The sequence below is a fragment of the Rana temporaria genome, chromosome 2 (assembly GCF_905171775.1).
Source record: "Rana temporaria chromosome 2, aRanTem1.1, whole genome shotgun sequence".
NCBI lineage: Eukaryota > Metazoa > Chordata > Amphibia > Anura > Ranidae > Rana > Rana temporaria.
In genome coordinates this window covers 129,535,347-129,557,132 of record NC_053490.1, presented here as the reverse complement: position 1 = coordinate 129,557,132, position 21,786 = coordinate 129,535,347, and the positions used below count along the sequence as shown (strand labels likewise).

Below are 21,786 nucleotides of genomic sequence, written 5' to 3'. Positions count from 1 at the left end.
GCAAATGTCGTGTTTGGTGAGCATTGATTCTGAACATGCGTGTTTGTACTTTGGACTATTGTCCGACGGACTTGTGTACACACGCTCGGAAAATCCGACAACAGACCATTGTCCACAGAAAATTTTAAAGCCTGCCATCCAATATTTGTCAGCGGAAAATCTGACAATTGTCCGATGGAGCGTACAAACGGTTCGGATTTCCGCCAACAGCCTGTCATCACACAATTTGTGTGTACGAGGCTTTAGATGTTGGATGATCAGATCACATTTTATGGCAAAAATTACTGCAGAAGTACAATTCCAAGAGGTTTGCATACCTTTTCTTCCCACTGTATATTTGCATGTTAAATACTGGAGACAGATATAAAATAACATTATGTATCTAGTTTTAGACTGCATAAACTTGAAAATTGACATTTTCCCTGACTTAGCAAGTCGTACAGGAGCCGTTTTCACTTACCGCTTTTCAGCAGTAGTTCACCTTTTCGTGACTGATCGAGTTTATCAAGAAACTGTTCAAACACCTTCACATATGGAGCAAGACTTGTTCTTTTATAATCTAATAAAAACAAACAAATTTTTACAAAAAATAAAAAAACCAACCAATCAAAAGTGCAAGCCCCATCTAATGATGAAAAATATGGGTCACGTGAGAAGCTAATGTAATTTTCCTTTAAAGCCCAGGTCCAGCCAAAACGTATTTTCATTTCCTTCCCCCAACAGGAAGTGAGAAAGATCTCTCCAATGGGAATACCAAAGTTTATCTGAATCAAAAATTCGGGATGGAAAGTTAAATATATTTTATCATATACTTTCTATACAATTTCTATGGATTGCCAGATGCATATATTTGTATAATGCAAAATGATAGCTACCTACCGTATATATTTACAATAATGTAACTGAATTTGGGAGAATTACACATGTTTAGGAAGTATTCAAACAATGGTTCAAGTTTTCAAACAAGGAGGTTATTTTCAAATGAATGAGGTTCAATTCCTTGTAATGCTTCTGTTTTTTCAGGATAATTTCTTTAGGTTACCTCTTGTTTTGCGTTTAACTTCTGGGTCTTCATCATCAGGTTTTTCATGATCCTCTTTTACATTCACATTGTCCAACTCACTGCATAGGAAGCTAAAATCAGGAGGCGGAAAAAAAAAAAAAAAAAAAAGTTATGTTTTACTTAAACTACTTGTACAGTAACTTTGTATACCAGAAGCTTGTTAAAAATTAACAACCAAAAAAACAAGTTAAAGTGGAGGTTCACCCTAAAAAAATTATCCAACATTACATCCAGCATACTACCAACATGAACAGTATGCTGGTATTTTTTTTTTTGTTACGTACATACCGTTATATTGTCATTCCGCCCCCCCCCCCCCAGGGTTCTGATTCCCGCGGGACTGGGCGTTCCTATTCAGGAGGTAGATGATCGACGTCTGGTGAAAAACTTCCCAAGGTGCGTCACCAGTTTTCCGTAAATAGCCGACCTGCGAATCGGCTCTATATGGCGCCTGCGCAGTTAGCTATACACGGCGGGCGCAGGCGCCGTATAGAGTCGACTCGCAGGTCGGCTATTTACGGAAAACTGGCGACGCGCCTTGGGAAGTTTTTCACCAGACATCAATCATCTACCTCCTGAATAGGAACGCCCAGTCCGCAGGAATCAGAACCCGGAAGCGTGGGGGGGGGGGTGACAATATAACGGTATGTACGAAAAAAAAATAAAAAAATACTAGCATACTCCACTTTAAGTAGTGTTTGGTTTTGCTCTCCAATCCCAGAAACCAACTGCATCCTAGTCAAAGTGGCAATCATTTCATTAAGGCTACCTTCACACTGGGGCGTTGCGCCGTCGGTGGTAAATCGGCGCAATTTATAGCGGCGCTTTACCGTTGTTTTTACAGCGATATCGGCCACTAACGGGGCGCTTTTAATCCCCGCTAGTGGCCGAAAAAAAAGGGTTAAAACCACCTGCAAAGCTCCGCTGCCCATTGATTTAAATGGGCAGGTGCGCTTTAGGAGCGGTGTATACACTGCTCCTACAGCGCCTCTAAGATGCGGCTGGCAGGACTTTTTTTGGAAATCCTGCCAGCGAACCGCTCCAATGTGAAAGCCCTCTGGGGCTTTCACACTGGAGTGAAAGGAGAGGCTCTTTCAGGGCGCTATTCTTAGCTCTATAGTGCCTGCAAAACGCCTCAGTGTGAAAGTAGCCTTAGGCAAATTTTTTGGTGCCAGAATTTAGCTGCATGACATTTCTGGGTTTTATTGCCAATACTAATCCTATGATAGGAATCTTTTGTAAAATGGTTTACAGTTTTAATTAGATAGGAGATAAAATGTTAAAATAAGGGTCATTGAGACTTTTTGGTGATTTGTATCGTTTTCTTACTCCACAGCTTTACAGACCCTGAAGAGATGGAGCAAAAATGAACAGATCGTGCAAGAGAAGAGTTTGGGACAACTGTTGCCTACCTTATTGTTGGAACTGCAAATGGATCAAACTGTTCCAGCTTCTTGAAATCTATTGGTACAGAAATTCTTCCTGAAAAACAAATACGAGGCAAAAAAAAAAAAAAAAAATGCTCAACAGGAAAGACAAATCAAATATTTCAATTTTTTTACAGCAGCACACCCAAAATGTATATATCAGTGCTTGTAAGTCACTACATGACAGTTTCAGTATCTCTTGGGGACACTGTTAGCAAGATCTTCTGAGCATGTTCCCATGTTTGCACACCTACTACAGTCCACTCCTGTTGGATTTCATATTTTAAAATTATAGTGAATCCAACAGGTGATACTGAAACATGCAAAAAATAAAATAAAAAAAGTATAGAAACAGAATCAGTAGTTATAAAATGAAGATCTTACTGCTTGAATATTTAAGACATATTTGAAGCCAGAAGGCTGGCTCAGTCCACAAAGTCCCACATATAAATAAAATATCACTTTTCAGCCGAAAAGGCCATTTAACCACTTGGCTCTATTGCGCGTAACAATGTACCTTTTTTTAATTTTGTGCAATTGATTGATTTAATAGATTTATAGTGCGCCAAATACTGGTCTGTCAGGGCAGTGTCTAAGCGCAAGAAGCATAACTGAAGATAGATAAATAAAAACAGGGAGTGAAGGAAATAGAAAAGAAAGAAGAGAGAAGAGCAAGAAAGACTGAGAAACAGATCAACAGAAAACACCAGAGAGAACATAACTCGGCATACTTTTTCTCAAAAAGCCAGGTTTTTAGCTTTTTACAAAAGGCCATAATAGAAGGGAGTGACCGAATGGAAGCAGGGAGATTGTTCCATAGAGCCGTAGCTCTCACAGAGAAGCCCCTGCCCCCAAAAGTAAGCAAACGGGCAGATGGACAAGTGACAAGACCAGCTGTTAATGATCTGAGTGCTCGTGCCGGAGCATATCGCGTTATCAAGGAATTCAGATATTGCGGGCCTATCCCATGATAAGCACGATAGGCGAGACAAAGAGCCTTAAACTCAACGCGATCTACCACACCACAGTGAGCCAGTGCAGTGATCGCAGGGTAGGGGTAATATGCTCCCGCCTGTTTAGGTTGGTGATTAGTCTGGCAGCCTGGTTCTGTACAAGCTGAATTTTCTTCAGCCACTTTAAAGGCATGCCCAGATACACAATGTTGTTGAAGTCAATCTGGGAGTTGACAAGAGATTGAACCAGAACTTTCCGGTGGTTCTGAGAGAACAGATTTTTGACCTTTCTCAGACACCTGATGTAATACAGACACTGAAGGGCACGTGACGCTGGAGACACGATCGCCCGCTGGTCTCCCGTGATAGTTCCCAGGAGAGGCAGAACGTTTTTATCAGTTTAGGCCAATATGTATTCTTCTACATTGTTTACTACTACTACTCACTGGGACAACACAGAGTGCCGTTTCCGATTACTAGGAACAGCCGATCTCAGTGTTTTTCCATCAGAACAGGGATCCACCTTGTTTACAGAGGCAGATCCCCGTTCTGCCTGTGTGAAGCGATAGAGTCCACAAGACGATGTATAGGTAAGTCATTTTGCGCAGCTGGGCCGCACTGTGGTTAATAATGAATATACATGCTCAGCATAAATGAGTACACCCCATCAGATTGGTCAGAAAAAGGTTTCCTTTCAAAATCAAGATTTTCTTAGATACACTATATTACAAAAAATACAGTGGGCCATTGATTGCAACCCAGATTTGTTAATTTGCACACACAAAGTATTTTTCTTAACAAAATCATTCAAGGCCATTGCAGAAATGAATACACCCCAATGAAAGTCTTATGAGAAAATCTATAAATTTTAGACAACAAAATCCTAATTAACAAGAATTTAACAACAGGTCTAATTATTAATTAAACAGGTGTCCAGCAGACAGTTGACTATAAAAGGGCGTTGCTTAACAAAAAAAAAAAAATGGAAGAGAAATGTCGCAGGGGCAAGAAAGGTGAAGGCTACAAGATGATCAGCAACGCTTTACTTGCCAGAATACTGTAGCAAAAGTGATACAAAAATTTAACAAAGATGGAACTGCAACCATCTACATAGAGACATTCAGGCCAGCCACGGAAGTTAACACGTCGTCAGGAGCGCCTTCTGATGAAACATTGAAGAAAAATCGCCATGCAAGTTCACTGCAGTTGGCTAAAGAAGTAGAAAGCCAAAGTAGGGTGATTGTTTCCCGTGACACAATACGACATACACGGCAGGGGAATGGCATGCATGGGTGTCGTCAATGAAGGAGGCTTCTCCTAAAGCCCACGCACAAAAAAGCCTGCCTATCATTTGCCAGGGTACATGCTTAAAAAAAAAAAAAAAAAAAAAAAGAAGACTACTGGGACTCCAACATAAATGTTTTTGGAATGGATGGTTTTAAAACGATATGGCGTTGCAAAGGTGATGTCCTTCTGTGGGGCTGCATGAGTGCTGCTGTTATCGGGGAGCTGCATTTCGACGATGGTATCATGAATTCACAGATATACTGCTCTACAGTATATTGAAAGAGACGATGCTACCATCACTTCGTGCCCTTGGTCGTCATGCACTTTTCCAACATGGCAATGATCCAAAACGCACAACTAAGGCCACTGTTGCATTTCTGAAAAAACAGGTTGAAAGTGATTCAGTGGCCAAGTATGTCTCCTGATCTGAACTCAGATGGGGAATTCTAAAGAGAGCAGTTGAGCATCACCCTCCATCTAGCCTTTAAAAGAGGTCGTTCTTGAAGAATGGAAAAAGATAGATGTTGCAATATGTTGCCAACTTGTTCATTGCATGCCTAGAAGACTTGGGGCTGTCCTTAGAAATCATGGAAGTCATACAAAAACGTAGTCGTTTTTGTTGTGGGGTGAATTCATTTTTGGATCAACAAATTTGAGTAAAACTGAATTTTTTTTGTAATTCAAGTTATATTATTAACCTTGAGCTAAACAAAATGTTCTATAAAAACTCAGTTTTGCCAAAATTTTGGAAAACTTGTGTTCATTGAGCTATTACTTAAAATCGTACTTTTCAAAGGGGTGTACTAATTTATGCTGAAGCACATCATTTGCACCATGTTCAATTACCTGTTTTAGGGTGAACGCTGAAAGGGCTCTTTAATAAGTGATTAACACCTTTGCTGACATTTACATCCAATCGAGGATAGCAGTACTGTAACATAACTTCCTTCGAAGCATATCTTTGCTTAGGATCCTGTAAGATGGAAGAGCAGACATAAATGTTTCAGTATATGCAGTTCCAATACACTGTGAACTTATCAACCCGAGAGCACATCATACCAACTTAATTTGCAAACACCTCATTAATTTCAGCATATAAGCCTTAAAAAGGATAACTAAACCTTTGTGTTTTTTTTTTTAAACAAACGTTCTACTTACTGCCTCTGCAATTGGTTTTGCACAGTGTGGCACCTATCCTCCTTTTCTGGGGTTCCTCAGCAGTGCTCCTGGCTCCTCCTCTTCTTGAGTGCCCCATTGGAGAAACGCTCTCCCTCGGGGCACTCGTGCAGGCACACTCCGATGTCCTGCTGCTGCGTCTATTGACAGAGACAACAGGACTTGGCTCCACCCTCCGGCTCCAATGGTTCCTGCTGTTATCAATCTATCCAATGAGGATCTGAGACACTGGCTGGAGCTGGTGTGCTCATTCCCGTCGTAGAAAAGACTGGGCTCAGCCAAGTAAAATGGGGGGCTGCTGCACTAAAGGTTTTCTACTTTAATGCATAAAATTACATTTAGGTGAAAAACAGCAAGGGTTTACAACCCCTTTAACTACTGCCCTGTTTCCTGTTACTGTCCCTGGGGAAATGTAAACATTTAAAGTTGTCATTGTTCCGGTGTCCCCCTTTAAAAGATTTTCTCCCACCTCCTGTTCCAATGACAACTGTCAAAGCAGGACATCCCTCACGTCTGAATAAAAGGGTCAATTTGAAAAGCAAGTGCATTTTCCTGCATTTCTGTTACACACCATTGAGTTTAAACTTTTCTTTAGCTTCTCCCATCGCTCAACTGAAGTACGTGCTTTCTGGAAATCTTTCTGCAAAGCCTCTCGGACTGGTGATCTCATTGGTTAAGGATTTAAACAGATTTTTTTCACATCAACACACATCGTACAATAAAGGACTGGTCAAAAAAAATAAATAAAAAAAAAAAAGGATATCTTCTGGAACAAGTGCCAACACCTTTTCCCAGTTCTGCTTATTCTCCAGAATGTCTTGACCCACCAAAGCATATTGTTCAAAATATTTCTCCACCACCATGATGGATTTCCTAAAAGACAGAACTAGTATTTTATAAAGTGAAACATTGTGTTCAGTTTCTAGAGACTCTTTGCATGGTACCATTAAATTAGCACCTGCTAACAAAAATCTGATAGTTTTATAAGGTTTTCATTAATGGGTTAAAGCATTATTGCCCACCTATTTGAAAATACATGAAAAGCTGAAATACAATAAAAAAATAAATAAACAAAATAATAATGAAAGTTTGGCTTTAGATATACATGCACTTTAAAGTGGACCTGAACAAAGTCTAGCACTGGCACTGCAGATCTTTACCATTTTGCAACTTAGGCAAGACCAGCTACAGGTACCTAGCATTGCCACCCTTACCACACAGCGAAGCTACAAGGCATTGGGCTACCTATTTAACATGGCAATGCTACCAGACCCTGGGATACCTACCACTGCCATCCTTATCACATGCCAATGCTACAAGACTTTAGGGTTCCTACCAGTGTTATCATACACATTGATCATCCTCAGCACATGGCAATGCTTCAAGATGTTAGGTTATCTACCATTACCATCCTTATCACATGCCGATGCTAAAAGATCTAAGGGTGCCTGCCAAACACATTGTCATCCTCCTCACACACCAGTGCTACGAAAAGTTAGGGTAACCACCCATGCCACCTTTACCATGCTACAAGACTTCAGGATATCCATCAAGGAGATCATGCAGATAATCATCCCAAACACATGCTAATGCCACTGCCATCATACATATGGTCTTGCACAAATGCACAGGATACTGTTTTTGCAAAATTAAAGTGGGCCGGTCTGGAAGTCCAGGGCCACATTTTTAGCCCAGCACATGTGATATGGAAACCAGTGCGATTCCAGTGCTGGTCCCCGTATTGCATCTCCCAAGCAGGCAGTTCACACTGCCCTCTGCAAACCACTGTGGGTGCCAATACAAGTTAATGACACCTCCAGATCGGATTGTATGGCATGTGATCGACACAGCAATGCGGTGTGAATCACATGTGATGTTTGTGTTCGCATTAGTGTGAACGCAGGCCAATTAAAAAACTGACAGAAATTATCCGAGCCAGTCACCAAGAGGGTGATGCCCAATGGGGAGGGAGAAAAACCAGACAGTAAACCAAATGGCAGCATCAATAACTAGTTAAACATACCTTATAAATGGGTGAATGGGATCGGAGAGCTGGACTTTCTTTATGGCCTCTACCCCTCCCTAGAAAAAGAATAGTCACAAGCAGCTAAAATTAGCAGTTTCTTTGAATTTAAAATAAAATGTCACTTGATCTTTGTTTGATCGATGGCCCAGTTGTCTCCTAAATGCACCTCTTAATGCTGGCTTTAGCTCTATCCAATTTTAAGGACCAATAGAAGTGGCATTCCTGGGGGGGGGGGAGGGACAGGCAGCACAGAGCCCCCCTGTCCCCTCTTTCAGCTGAGTATACTACCACCATTATGAACAAGCAGTGATCTTTGTTCATTCATAATGATAAAATATCACTCAGCGCTGCAGCTTTGTGTAAAGTATGTGCCGGTGCCCTGTTAGGTGTAAAAGCAGCCTCAGACAGAACACAGAGGTGAGCTCTGAGTGATCTTTACCATTACGAATGAACAGGCAGTGCTGGTCATTTATTCATATTAGTAAAAGATCAGTCAGCACTGAATTTCTATCTATGGCTGTTTTTTACACATACAGAACGATCAACAATGCTGGGCCAGTGGCATGTATGACAGCCCAGCAGCACCGATCGTTTGTTTATTCACAGTGGTGAGCGAGTCTGTTTACTTACGAGTGGCGCCAGGCCCCTCACCCTGCACCCCTGTGAGTGCGCTAGCCTCTCTGCAAAAACACACACAAATATCCTGCACCACAAAAAATACTCTTTAGTAAATGGATTAAACTTCAGCGGAGATGTCAGGGGTGGGCAGAACCCTGCAGCTATCAAACACCAGCTAATGATTGGGCCACTTAAGGGGGCGGGGCCACATACACATCAGCCCACACAGAACCCCTACTATTGGCTGGTGTTCGATAGCTGCTCGGTCCCACCCCCAACATCAATGCTGAATTCTGACAGCTCCCCATCCTCTCTGCATTCAGTTATATACATCAGTTTCACACACTGAGCGGCTCTGGAAAGCGTCAAGCGCCGCTCTGCCAATGAAGTATGGGAAGGGAGTAGTAACACTCATGGGTCGACTGGCACGGTGGAGTCAGTAATCGGCCAAATCTGCATAATAAATCGTATGATGCCGATTTCTTTAAAAAAGTCAAATATCAGCAGATATAAATCGGCCAACCTCTACCAAGCTGTCCAAAAAAAAGTGATAGTGAGGGTGGAGACAAAATATAACCTTTTATTTCCCCAGGGAGGTAAAGGAGTTAAGACCCCTTTCACACTGGGTTGGGAGCGCTGTATTTAGCGCTCCCAAATGTCCTGCCCATTGGGATAAATGGGTAGCACCTGAAATGCGTTTTGAAAGCGCAGCAAAACGGGAGCTAAAACTAGCGGCACTTTACACAAAACTTGGCCACAGCCCCAGTGTGAAAGGGGTCCAACGGTTGTAAAATCGCCAATATCTTCATTTGTCTCAGGACTGTCAAACATACAAAGTACATTCAAATGATGTAAACATTTGCATCAATGTGCATTTGCTTGTAAAAGCCTTGTTTGCATAGTGTGTAGTTACACCCCCAATTCCAAAAAAGAGGGGACGCTGTGTAAAATCTACATAAAATCAGAATGATTTGCAAATCTCATAAACCCATATTCTGTTGCTATTCTTGTAAGGTCACCTTGGGTGCTCTGAAAGGCACCTATAAACAGAATGTATTTTTATTGTATTACATCAAATGTTTAAACTGAGCAAATGTACCATTTTAAGAAAAAAAATAAGTTAATTTTGAAAACGGATAGCAGCAACACATCTCCAAAAAGTTGGAACAGGTACACGTTTACCATGGTGTAACATTCCCTCTTAACACCTGTAAAGGCCTGGGAACTGAGGAGCACCAGTTAATGGAGTTTTGGGAGAGAAATTTCCCATTCTTGCCCAATATAGGATTCTAACTACTCAAAATTCCTGGGTCTTGGTGCATTTTGAAACTAAAAAATACAACAAATTTTATAAAATTTGTGAAAGGTCTGCACTGCAGGCAGGCCAGGTAAGCACCCAGACTCTATGCGGCGGGTGTAGCGTAGACTCTATGCCTGGAAGTGGGTGCAAATACCTGTCTTAGACAGGTATCTGCACCCCCCTCCCCCCTGAAAGTTGCCAAATGTGTCACTGGAGGGTTCCGAAAGGCGGAAGTAACATTTTTGGGTGGAACTCCGCTTTAAGGTAAACATTTTAAAAATAACCTCTAGCGCAGGGGTAGGCAACCTCGGCACTCCAGCTGCGGTGAAACTACAAATCCCATTAGGTCTCTGCCTCTAGGACTCATGCCTGTGATTGTCAGGGTCTTGCAGTTTCAAAGCAGCTGGAGGGCCGAGGTTGCCTACCCCTGCTCTAGCGTGTTTGCCGTGTGGACACAGGAAAGGCAACAGCAGTCAACCACCCTAGTTCTAAATGTTTATGCTTGGCCAGGCTGAATGTACATTTAGTGAATAGAAACAAAAAGAATAAAAAATGCTTCTGGCGCCACATTTCTTGTAAGAGATAAAAATTCTTACTAGGTTCAAACCACCAATGTTTTTTCCCAGAATGTGGTTAGTCAGTAAGTATCTTCCATAGAAAAGGCATGCAGGCACTGCTCAAAGTGTTGGTGCTAATAAAAATCCTGTACAATAAGATAATTTTCCCCCAAACTTGGCTGTCAATTCAGATCTTTGGCCATCTTGAGCCAACTAATGAGAAACATTAATTTTGCATTGCAAACATGGCCACAGATAGCCACAAAAGACGATTATTAATACTCTACCTTCACCAAACTTAAATACTCTGCTACAGCAGATCTTTCAGCTTGGGAGAGCTTCCTGGCAGACTCATCACACACCCAGCAATGGACGCCTCTCCTGCCTGAATAAACCCACAATCGATGCTGGAACCCAAAGTCATCTAAAAAAAATAAACAATAATATGAATTGGTTAACATATAATGCAATTCATTTTCAAACTGACCAACTGCATCAAAAAGGTATCCCTCTCTGGCCAGTTCCTACTCTACCCCGCATATTGTTAACCTTTTGCTTTCTAAATAGCATACACCTAAGAGCAGTGCCAGCATAGGGCAAACAGACACCACTGCAGGTGAAAGGCAGATCAAGATCCAGCAGTGCATGACCAGAATGGGAAGAGACAGTTTAAGATGGTGGACAGGACCAACAACATACATGTATGCATGCGCGCACGCACTCATATTCCTGAAAACAAGGAGTTTTTTTTAATGATTTCCAGTTCCTAGCTACAGTATCTCACAAAAGAGAGAACACCCCTCACAGTTCTGTAAATATTTTATCTTTTTATGAGACAAAACTGAAGAAATTACACTTTGCTACAAAGTAGTGAGTGTACAGCTTGTATAACAGTGTAAATGTGCTGTCCCCTCAAAATAACTCAACATACAGCCATTAATTTCTAAACCGCTGGCAACAAACATGAGTACACTCCTAAGTGAAAATTTCCAAATTGGGCCCATTTAGCTATTTTCCCTCCTCGATGTCATGTGACTCGTTAGCGTTACATCTTTTATACTGTGATACAAGAAGCATTGTATATATAAAAAACAAAACAAATACAAAAACGTAACTCTTAAAGCATTTTTACCGATTATAGTAAAACCTCTTGCGGCATACAACACTACTTACCTGCTAGAGCTCTATCCAGTATTCGCATGGCGATGGTCATTAGAGTCCAGCACTTGTTGCATATATCTGCGGAACTGGAACATCACAAAGCAGGTTACTGCATACAACTAGTCATTAAAGCAAAAATCAATTCAAATAGTTGTTGCGATAAACATACAATACCAGCTAGTGTCAATGTATTAAGCATGATAGGGGTAAAATCCTGTACAAGTAGCTCTTAGATAAAATTTAAAAACAGAAACATGGAGTAAAGTGAAAACAGTGCAGCGCTAAGAATCAAGTGCTGTTAACCATAAACCCACCAAACAGTTCTGTGGTGGAAGGAGTTTTTTTTTTAACCATCTAGGACTTTGCCATCCTGATACATATTCTCACATGCCAGGTTGAGGTTGGCTCAGCAGAGGGGGAGGAATTGCACCACTCGCTATCCAGAGCTTTGATATCACATGCCCGATTAATGCTACCTTCCTGGATTCTTTCCCATCAATATATACTAATGGATTCATATTTTAACCACTTGAGACCCGGACCAATATGCAGATAAAGGACCAGGCCCCTTTTTGCGATTCGGCACTGCAGCGCTTTAACTGACAATTGCGCGGTCGTGCAACGTGGCTCCCAAACAAAATTGGCGTCCTTTTTTTCCCACAAATATAGCTTTCTTTTAGTGGTATTTGATCACCTCTGCTGTTTTTATTTTTTGCGCTATAAACAAAAATAGAGCGACAATTTTGAAAAAAAATCTATATTTTTTACTTTTTGCTATAATAAATATCCCCCAAAAATATATATATAAAAAAAAACGATTTTTTTCCCTCAGTTTAGGCCGATACATATTTCTTCTACATATTTTGGGTAAAAAAAAAAACAAAAAAAAAAAAACGAAATAAGCGTTTATCGATTGGTTTGCGCAGAATTTATAGCGTTAACAAAATAGTGGACTGGCTGGGTGAAATCGGATATTTGGGGCAATTGCTTCGTAGGTCCAAGTATATGATCAGTTGAAGTTCTCTACCCTCATCCTATGGAAACGAAAAGTCTGGAAAGCATCTAAACCATGTACAGCTTTTAAGATCAGTAAAGCTTGTTGAACATTTTTAAATCCACTGGCAGAATGCATTCTCAACAACTAGGGGGGGGGGGGGGGGGGGGTTTACATGAACTGCACAAGCTTTGTTTGGTTAGGGAATTTCATAAAAGTGCAAAAATAGGACCTGCAACAAAGCAAGACTTGGAAAGAGTGCAAGTCCATCCATAACAACGTGGCTTCTCAAAAAACACAGGGCTTCCCTAGTTATGCGATACTGTGACTCACCCCATGAGATTTAGAGGTAATCTGCTCTTAAAGTGGATGTAAACCCGATGTATTTATTTTTGCTGCCACAATGTAGAGTATAAGATTTCCTATCATCTGTGCCCAGTCTTGCCACAAAATGTTAATCCAGCTCTGAGCAATCATCTTTTTTCAGCGAGATAAAGGGACAAACAGGAGAAAACGTTTGTCTGTTCTTCCCGCTTGCTGTGAATGACAGGTTATTTACATATCTCATGCACTAGTCTGAGGCATGCATTTTTTAATTCCCACCCCCCACTTTTCTGAAGTCATGTGGTTACTTTTCTGGATTTTGACTGGATGTTAGTGATCATAGCAGAATTTAGTGTAAGGAATACATAGGAGAAAATGCATGTTGACAAGGGGAGTGTAGAGGTGGGCGGTGAGTCTACTGACATCAAGACTCCACCCACCGAGCTCCAGACAACAGATCCACCCACAGAATCTGCAGTTTTTCAGTTCTTATAACAGATATTTGACAGGTAAGGATACATGCAGGAGGCATCTAAATCCTTATAGATCAGCACTATGGCAGAAGGATGAGAGTGGGTTTACATCCACTTTAAGGCTTCACGCACACTGGATGTTTTTAATTCCTGCATCTAGGGGAATCTGGCTTTTTTTCTGCCTTTAAAAACGCCTTTTGTTATTATTATTATTATTATACAGGATTTATATAGCGCCAACAGGTTACGCAGCACTTTACAATGTAGAGGGGGACAGTACAATGTAGAGGGGGACAGTACAATTAGGGAGGGAGAAGTGGTACAAAAGGCAATATCTGCAGGGGAATATCTGATGGAGGTGACTCAAGTACAGTTCTTAGGTGGAGGTGGGATAAGCTTTCCTGAATAAGCGAGTTTTAGCCTGTGTAAAAAGGTATGCTAGTGAGGAGGGAGTTGCAGTAGTCAAGGTGGGAGATAAGCCAGGAGTAAACAAAAATTGTTTAGCGGCATCGTTAGTCAGGGGCGAGTTCTGGAAACGTTGCAGAGGTTAAGACGGCAAGATGCAGCCAGTGATTGGATGTGGGGCTGTAGTAGAGGTCAGAGTCTAGGATTACATGTAGCACCCTGAATTGTTGTCCCGTTGAGCTCCATGGTTAAGTCATGGAGAGGGGATCAGGGAGAAGAGATAGAGCTGGGTGTAGGAAGCATAGAGGTGGTATTGGAAGCCATGGAAGGTTATCAACTGGCCCAGGGAAGGGGAGGTTTAAAAAAAAAAAAAAAAAAAAAACACCCCACACAAAACAGTAGCAGTTTTGGCAGGAAAAAAATAAACAAACATTTTGATGTAGGCGCACCTAGCACTTGATTGTCAATTCATTTCAATAGCCAGAGCAAATTATTCTACTGCACTTGTGGCAGTACCCAGCTTTAGAAAATAAGAGAATACAGCATTTACCTGCAGCATCTCCGAACATCATCATAATCTGTCATATCAATATCAAACACCAACTCCTTCTCTTGTGCTTGAAATGTGCCCGATTTTACTGAATTGTGCAAGCTGGGCTGTGGAGAAAAAATCATAAACATATTTCCATACATTCAAACTTGTCAAGATACTTACATTATGTGGTTGGGCGTGTGTGTGTGTAACAAAATGATTTTTAACGAAGAACCAATACATATATACAGTACGCCGAGCTGTGGATGGGGTAGAGCAGCTCGCCGAGAGGCTGAGAAAGGTGCCTGAACTGAAATCATGACGTCAGAGAGCGGACTTCAGCCTGCTAACTGCTAAAAACGGGTCACAGGAGTGCAAAACAAATTGCACTCCTGTAATCCATAGGACAAGTACAGCCAAATAAGCTTTGGCTGTACTTCTCCATTAATGTTGCCCGCTTGATTTTTTTGATTGATTGAATGAAAGGAGAGGCCCTGGAGAATAAAATGATGGTGGTCTCCATTTTTTCCACACAATATTTGCACAGCCATTTATCCAATGAAAATTTTCAGGGAAAAATAAAAATATACCGTAGCTAAATTAATTTTAGTGCACACAAACAATACCATACCCAATTTTTTGTAAAATATAAAAGATGTTGCATTGAATAAATAGATGATCTAAGATTCAAAACTGCACGCCTGTGACATTTAGATAAACGACCTTACCTAAAATTTTCCATAGGCCTATAAAAAGCCTTTACAGATAAGGAAAAGAAGGGCTCCACAGTGTTGCAAAAGTGATCAGGTGGCTAAAGAAGCCATTCGGATCACTTTTACATGACAGTCAATTATTGGCAGAAAAAAAAAAAAAAAAAAATTATATATATATATATATATTAATAAAAAAAAATAAAAAAAATGTAACACGGATAATGGCTACAGCTATGATCCTGGTCTAAACACTTGCTTCCCACAATGTATATATTAATATGTTTCAAGTATTAATACAGCAAGTACCAAATATCTATTTAAACCAGATACACAGTAACAATATACAACACATTTATGATGCCAGATTTTTCAAAAAACAGCATTTAGAATGATTGGGGTCTGATGTGCAAGAGTGTCCTTGGCATGTGTAGGTTAAAAAGTAAAAGAAGTAGATACCAGTCCTAGCAACAAATGTTATGAAAAATGATAGCTAGATGTATGAACCTCACAGGATTTTAACATGAACAGTTGCAACAATGAAATTTCAGGCTATATATATATATATATATATATATATATATATATATATATATACATACATATATACATACACACACACACAAGTCCAAAAGCACAATGTGTAAATGATGCATGTTTTTAGTTGTAAAACATGTAAAGACGATAAACATACAAACACATACTATAGAGATACTAGAAAATAAAAACCTATATAGGAGTGCTCACCCTGTGCGAATATACTGCTCCAATATCTATTTTGTATGGATTCATCTTCTGCATTTCCTTCTCCAGCTCACTCTGGTTGTTGAAAGACTGATATCGTACATATATGTCATCTTTCAGGGTGAAACTGAACTCCCGGTGCTGAAAGTAGTTTTTCACAACTGGAAGAACACCCAGAAAAAGATAAGTTATTCAATGTCTCCAAATAAAAATAAAAATAAAAATAAAAAAAGTAGGTAGAAACATTGTTTTTCAGTGTTATTCTTTTTGACCCCCTGCCTCCAAAAATACCATAAAATTACCAGGATATTTTGGGGGTCTATGTATAAAATTATTATTCCATTTTTTGTCAATGGGTCAAATTGACATTCGTTTTGGACCACAGTGAAGAGAAAAATTTGAGGGAGCAGAATTTTTTTTCTCAAACGAACAGTATAAGTGTTTTTTGTTCAGGAATGTCCATTCATTCCAAAATTCCTGAACGTTAAAAGCAAACAAAATGATAAAGACGGTAGGATCATCCAATAAGAAAACCAATGGCGTCTCTGGCTCGCTTATAACAATCTCGAAATGTGTGTGGTACAAGCTACACGCACTGACCTATTTGTTCTCCATCAATCTGTAACCTGTTTTTTTTTTTATGTTTGTCTTTATTATTCTAGAGTTTGAATGTTCCCATTGAGATAAATAATGCATGTACAGTTGTGAAATCCTAGATGCATGTTTAGCTTCTTGCCGACAGCAAAAGGAAGAGGAGGTTTGACCAGTTCTCTTATGGAACTCACATGGATCACAAGCTTGGAACCGAAAAAACAGCTAGTGGTACTAACGTTATGTTGTATGGAGTGAACATAAATGAGACTATAAACAGTCACCGGTGATTAAGAAGCCTAGACTTTCAATCAGCACCTTGCCACACCTAATGCGGACCACTGCCTCTGCTAATGAAACTCTTCCACTGTGAGCTGCAGTGTCTGAGAGGGAGTGTGTGAGACACAAAGGAGGATTTGGCTCAGAGTAAAAAACTTCCTTTACCTTCCCTGACTGAGACTTTTACATCACATAGTACCTGGATTTGGTACTTTAGTGCATCACAATGGGCAGATTATTTAGCACACATGGGCACTGTGATGTGCAGAAACACAAGTGCATTGAAGTACGTAGGCAAGGTGCATTGAGACAACATTCAACATGAATGGCAAAAGTGGATGAAGTGCACGATTAGCTATCAATTGAATAGATTGTATAGGTGTCACCTCAAGCTACATTTTAGCAAATCTAAAAGAAAATTGTACAATCAGGTGGTTGCAACCTATATGGACAGCTTCATGGTTCCTATTCTATCCACAGCTAACTTGTTGGGCTGGTTTTGGTTTTTAAAGCAGTGGTTCAGTTATTTTTGGATAAATTAAGTCAGCGGCTACAAAAACTGTAGCTGCTGGCTGTAATGAGACATTTGCCTTCCCCAGGATCCAGTGATGTTCTCACATGGCCAGTTTCTTCACCAGGCTTCCGTCCCCAGCATACTAACTAGTGATGCATCGAAAATGATTGGCTTAAAATAGGGTTGTGCCGGAAAAAAAAAAAAGAAGATGAAGAAAAGTACAGATAATGGCTGCCAAAAAAAGAGATTTAGCTGCAATTTTACTGTGTGTTTTTCATAGGTCATGTGACACGGTTGCATTTGTGATGTGTTCCTGCTGCATTTTCAATGCATTTCAATGGAAAGGTGCATTTTTTAACTGACCAAATATGCACCAAAAATGCAGCAAGCAGGATTTTTAACACCGCTTTAAAAACAAGCCGATAATGACCGACAATAGAATTCATATTAAATAAAAAGTTGGAATATAGTACACTCATAAAAATATTTTTTTTAAATGTCAGTTTCGGCCAAGCACATCCTGAATTTTCGGCTTCGGCACCAGAACGTTCATTTCAGTGCATCACTAATACCAACTGTGGGCAGCTGGCTGCGACTGCTTGTGGTTCAACAGCTGTCTGCTCGTTGCGCATGCGCATTCCGCAGCTGTCTGGGATCTGTGATGTGTCCCAGAAGGTTCTGGGGGGAGGGAGTCCAAACTTCCACTCAGTTCGCTGCAGCAATTGGGGATACAGGTGCCTGCAGAACCCCCCCAGATGCTTGTACTAGTTGGCAATGGGTGGTAAACAGAAGACAGAACCCGGAAGTGACAAAATGCTCATCGCTTTCGGTTTCCAATACCATAGATAGTATCAGGAAAGATCTGGTCCCCAATCACGTCTATGGTAAGCCGGTGGAACGGTCAGCTTTTGTGCTGGGGCGAGAGCCCCAAGAGGCACCCGAAGGCGGTGGTAGGGGACAACCCTTCCCACGGCTTGTAAAAGCACTCCAGTGGTTAATTAGCCGCTAGGATAAATTTTACATCAAAGAGATTCGCCAGCCCTGTAGCTGAAGGCATCATCCCGGTACAACCACTGGAAGTCGAGGATGTTTTAGGATGTCCTACGGGCAGGAAGTGGTTAAAGCAGTATTAAACCAAAAAGAAAACATTTATGATATTGCAGCTTACGAATTCTTAGATGTGAAAGCTTCGTTTTCTTTTCTAGGCTTTCTTCTATGTTCATCTGGTAATCCAGCCAGCCAGTCTGTTTCTCCCGCAGAATGCATCAGTATACATGGATAAGACAAACCACTTAACACTAGCAGGGGTAATTCAAATGCATTTATTTATGTAAAACCTTTATCCCAAAAAGGAAAAAAATAATAATGTTTGGTGCAACTGGTTATAAAGTGCGAGTCTGAGTTTGGTTTCAGTTTGTTACTGCATCTAAATCTGCTAAAACATGCAACACTGCACTCCCCCCCCTCCCAACTGACAATGCTGCGCCTCCTGTTCTCATTCCTCCAGAGTTGTGTCTCACCAATATAGGAGGAGATGTGTTGCTGGCAAGATCACCAGACAAAAAAAAAAGCCAAACAAATTAAATCGAATGCAGCCCCCACATCCGATTGATAAGCTGCAATGTATTAAATTTTAGTTTTGTGTTTAATACCGTTTAAACCTGAGCCCCTGGTTTGGTGAGATGACGTCTCCTTTTTGAAACAGAGAAAGGGACCAAGGACACAGATTCCCCAGTCCCTTAGCAGCCTCAGCTGCACTGAAAATGAATGGACAGAAGACAGAGGCTCCTCCCCATTCATAAACTGAGACATCGTAAATATAGATTACTAGGCTCAGTTATGTGAATGGACAGTGCATTCAGAAAAGGAAGGCGCCAGTAAATTACATACCTTACCGGCTCCTTCTGTTCCCCACCCTGACAGATCTGGGACAGGCGGGGGACTGGAGGAGGAGCACAGAGGACATGGCAGAAGACTGGAGGACAGTCAGGGGTGATCGGTGCGGTGAGTTACAAGCATCCATCTCCCAACTCAAAGGGGGGGGGGGGAATGGAGAAGCAGCTGTCAGCTGCTTTATATAACTCTATACAGGGAGATCAGTGATTGTAACCACCCTCAACCCCTGCACTGATCACCCCTGACTGTTGAGGTATTGGGTGAAGCATTCTAGTATCGGTGCAACCCTAGGGTGTATGGACGTCCTCCTGTGACAGCGCTTCCCACACTCCCTGGTCACAGATCAGGGTAAAGAGCCAATCACAATTGGCTCTTTACCATGTGACCAGCTGTGTTGAATCACAGTGTAAACGGTATTTGCCGTTATCGGCATTCCTCTCCTCATGGTGACAGCGCATAAGGAGAGCCAATAACCAGCAAATCCACACAGGGGACATTAACACTGATAATCACAACACTTATCAGTGCTGACAAATGCTGCCTGTCAGTGCCACACATCAGTGAATGAGGAAAATTACTTATTTGGAACATTTTATAACAAAAACGAAGAAAAAAAACTTTTGAAACGTTCCGATTTTTTTTTTAGTTGTTTAACCAGTTCCCGACCTCCTGTACATTTACGTCGGCAGAATGGCACGGACAGGCACATCCACGTACCTGTACGTCCTCTGCTAGACGTGGGTGGGGGGTCCGATCGGGACCCCCCCCGGTACATGCGGAGGTCGGGTCCGCTCGGGGAGCGATCCGGGACGACGGCGCGGCTATGTTTTTAGCCGCTCCGTCGCGATCGTTCCCAGGAGCTGAAGAACGGGGAGAGCCGTGTGTAAACATGGCTTCACTGTGGCGGCGCATCGATCGAGTGATCCCTTTTATAGGGAAGACTCGATCGATGGTGTCAGTCCTACAGCCACACCCCCCTACACTAGTAAACACACACTAGGTGATCCCTAAATGTTACAGCGCCCCCTGTGTTTAACTCCCAAACTGCAACTGTCATTTTCACAATAAAGAATGCAATTTAAATGCATTTTTTGCTGTGAAAATGGTCCCAAAAATGTGTCAAAATTGTCCGAAGTGTCCGCCATAATGTCGCAGTCACGAAAAAAAAAAAAAAAACGCTGATCGCCGCCATTACTAGTAAAAAAAATAAAAATGCAAAAAAACTATCCCCTATTTTGTAAACGCTATAAATTTTGCGCAAACCAACCGATAAACAATTATTGCGATTTTTTTTACCAAAAATAGGTAGAAGAATACGTATCGGCCTAAACTGAGGGAAAAAAATTTTTTTATATATGTTTTTGGGGGATATTTATTACAGCAAAAAGTAAAAAATATTGCATTTTTTTTAAAATTGTCGCTCTATTTTTGTTTATAGCGCAAAAAATTATAAAAACCACAGAGGTGATCAAATACCACCAAAAGAAAGCTCTATTTGTGGGGAAAAAAGGACGCCAATTTTGTTTGGGAGCCACGTCGCACGACCGCGCAATTGTCTGTTAAAGCGACGCAGTCCCGAACTGTAAAAACCCCTTGGGTCTTTAGCCAGCATATTGGTCCGGGGCTTAAGTGGTTAAGCAAAAATGTTTTAAAAATGTTCAACTCCCATTCCAGCTGCTGTGACTCAGGAAACCTAACTGACATTGAATTCTAGATCAATGAATACAGAGATAGCAGAAAAATACAACATTGACTTCTATAACGCCAACAAGATCCGTGGCGCTGTATGCACAGCTATCCCTGCAGTACAGAGCCCTATGTAGAAAGCAGTGACAGAGAACAGCCAGCGGAGGTGTCTATGGAGAACACAATGACAGAGGCGCCGCTATGTGCTCACCGCCCCCGTAGTTGAGCCATCTGAAGTACTGGAAGAAGGGGAAGAGCCTCCGGTAGTAGAGCGGCAGCAGGTCCGGAAGGCTGGCGGAGTCATACACGGAAAGATCCATAAGGAGACACGGCGCGATCCGGGAGACTGACAGCAACAACACAAAGTGCGCGGGAAAAGGAGAGCCAATCCCAACACCGCTCTCCCAGTACTACGTCATAATCATAGCGACCAGTGCGCCGTTTTTTCGTCAGATTCGGCGACCAGTCAGAATTGGTAACGGAAATGACGTTCCGTCGCCACCGGAAAAGGGGCCCGAACTCAGCCACAGTCACAGGGCGTGTTCTTGGTGGAGTGCGGGAGAGGGAGGATCAGGGGGTGTTCCTGATGGTGGTGTGGGCGGGGTTGAGGCGTCACTGCTTGGAGAGGTATAGTAGTCAGTTGTCACAGTATATATTATCAATATCAACTAGTACTACAGTATTACTGATTCATGGACAGTATTTGGATTATTCATAATGGTAGTAAACAGGAACTGCAGTCTGCTCACATAATTTGTAATAAAAACATTTTTGCCATTCTGAAGCCTCCCTCCAATCACTTTGCATATTATTTTATATATACTGTGATTCTGTACTTGCCAAATACTCTGCAGAAATATCCCTCCACTGAGTCTGGCGGCAATTATTTTAACTGTGGGCAGCTGAAACTGCTGCCGGTGTTCTGACAAAATGACAAACCCGGCAGAATAATGAACTACGTCACTTCCTGTGACATGAATCAGCTGTTGCAGAAAACCACACGTACTGCATCATCTGCGCATGCGCAGCACGTCATTGCTGACGTCAGGATACCGCATGTCAAATTCTTC

At 41.4% G+C, this 21,786-nt stretch overlaps 1 protein-coding gene across 1 annotated transcript in view; it reads right to left on the bottom strand.

The window, feature by feature from the left end:
- The window catches only part of PRIM1 (DNA primase subunit 1), a 26,416-nt gene extending 5,195 nt beyond the window's left edge, over nucleotides 1–21,221 (bottom strand). The window contains exons 1-12 of the mRNA XM_040340984.1: nucleotides 20,928–21,221; nucleotides 15,754–15,911; nucleotides 14,315–14,421; nucleotides 11,581–11,654; nucleotides 10,695–10,831; nucleotides 7,930–7,988; nucleotides 6,670–6,779; nucleotides 6,478–6,566; nucleotides 5,577–5,703; nucleotides 2,476–2,545; nucleotides 1,043–1,134; nucleotides 461–559 (exon numbers count right to left, since the gene is read on the bottom strand). Of these exons, the coding sequence (XP_040196918.1) occupies nucleotides 461–559; nucleotides 1,043–1,134; nucleotides 2,476–2,545; nucleotides 5,577–5,703; nucleotides 6,478–6,566; nucleotides 6,670–6,779; nucleotides 7,930–7,988; nucleotides 10,695–10,831; nucleotides 11,581–11,654; nucleotides 14,315–14,421; nucleotides 15,754–15,911; nucleotides 20,928–21,036 (1,231 nt within the window). The 5' untranslated portion in view covers nucleotides 21,037–21,221. The remainder of the gene's footprint in view (nucleotides 1–460; nucleotides 560–1,042; nucleotides 1,135–2,475; nucleotides 2,546–5,576; nucleotides 5,704–6,477; nucleotides 6,567–6,669; nucleotides 6,780–7,929; nucleotides 7,989–10,694; nucleotides 10,832–11,580; nucleotides 11,655–14,314; nucleotides 14,422–15,753; nucleotides 15,912–20,927) is intronic.
- Between the last annotated feature and the right edge of the window lie 565 nt (nucleotides 21,222–21,786).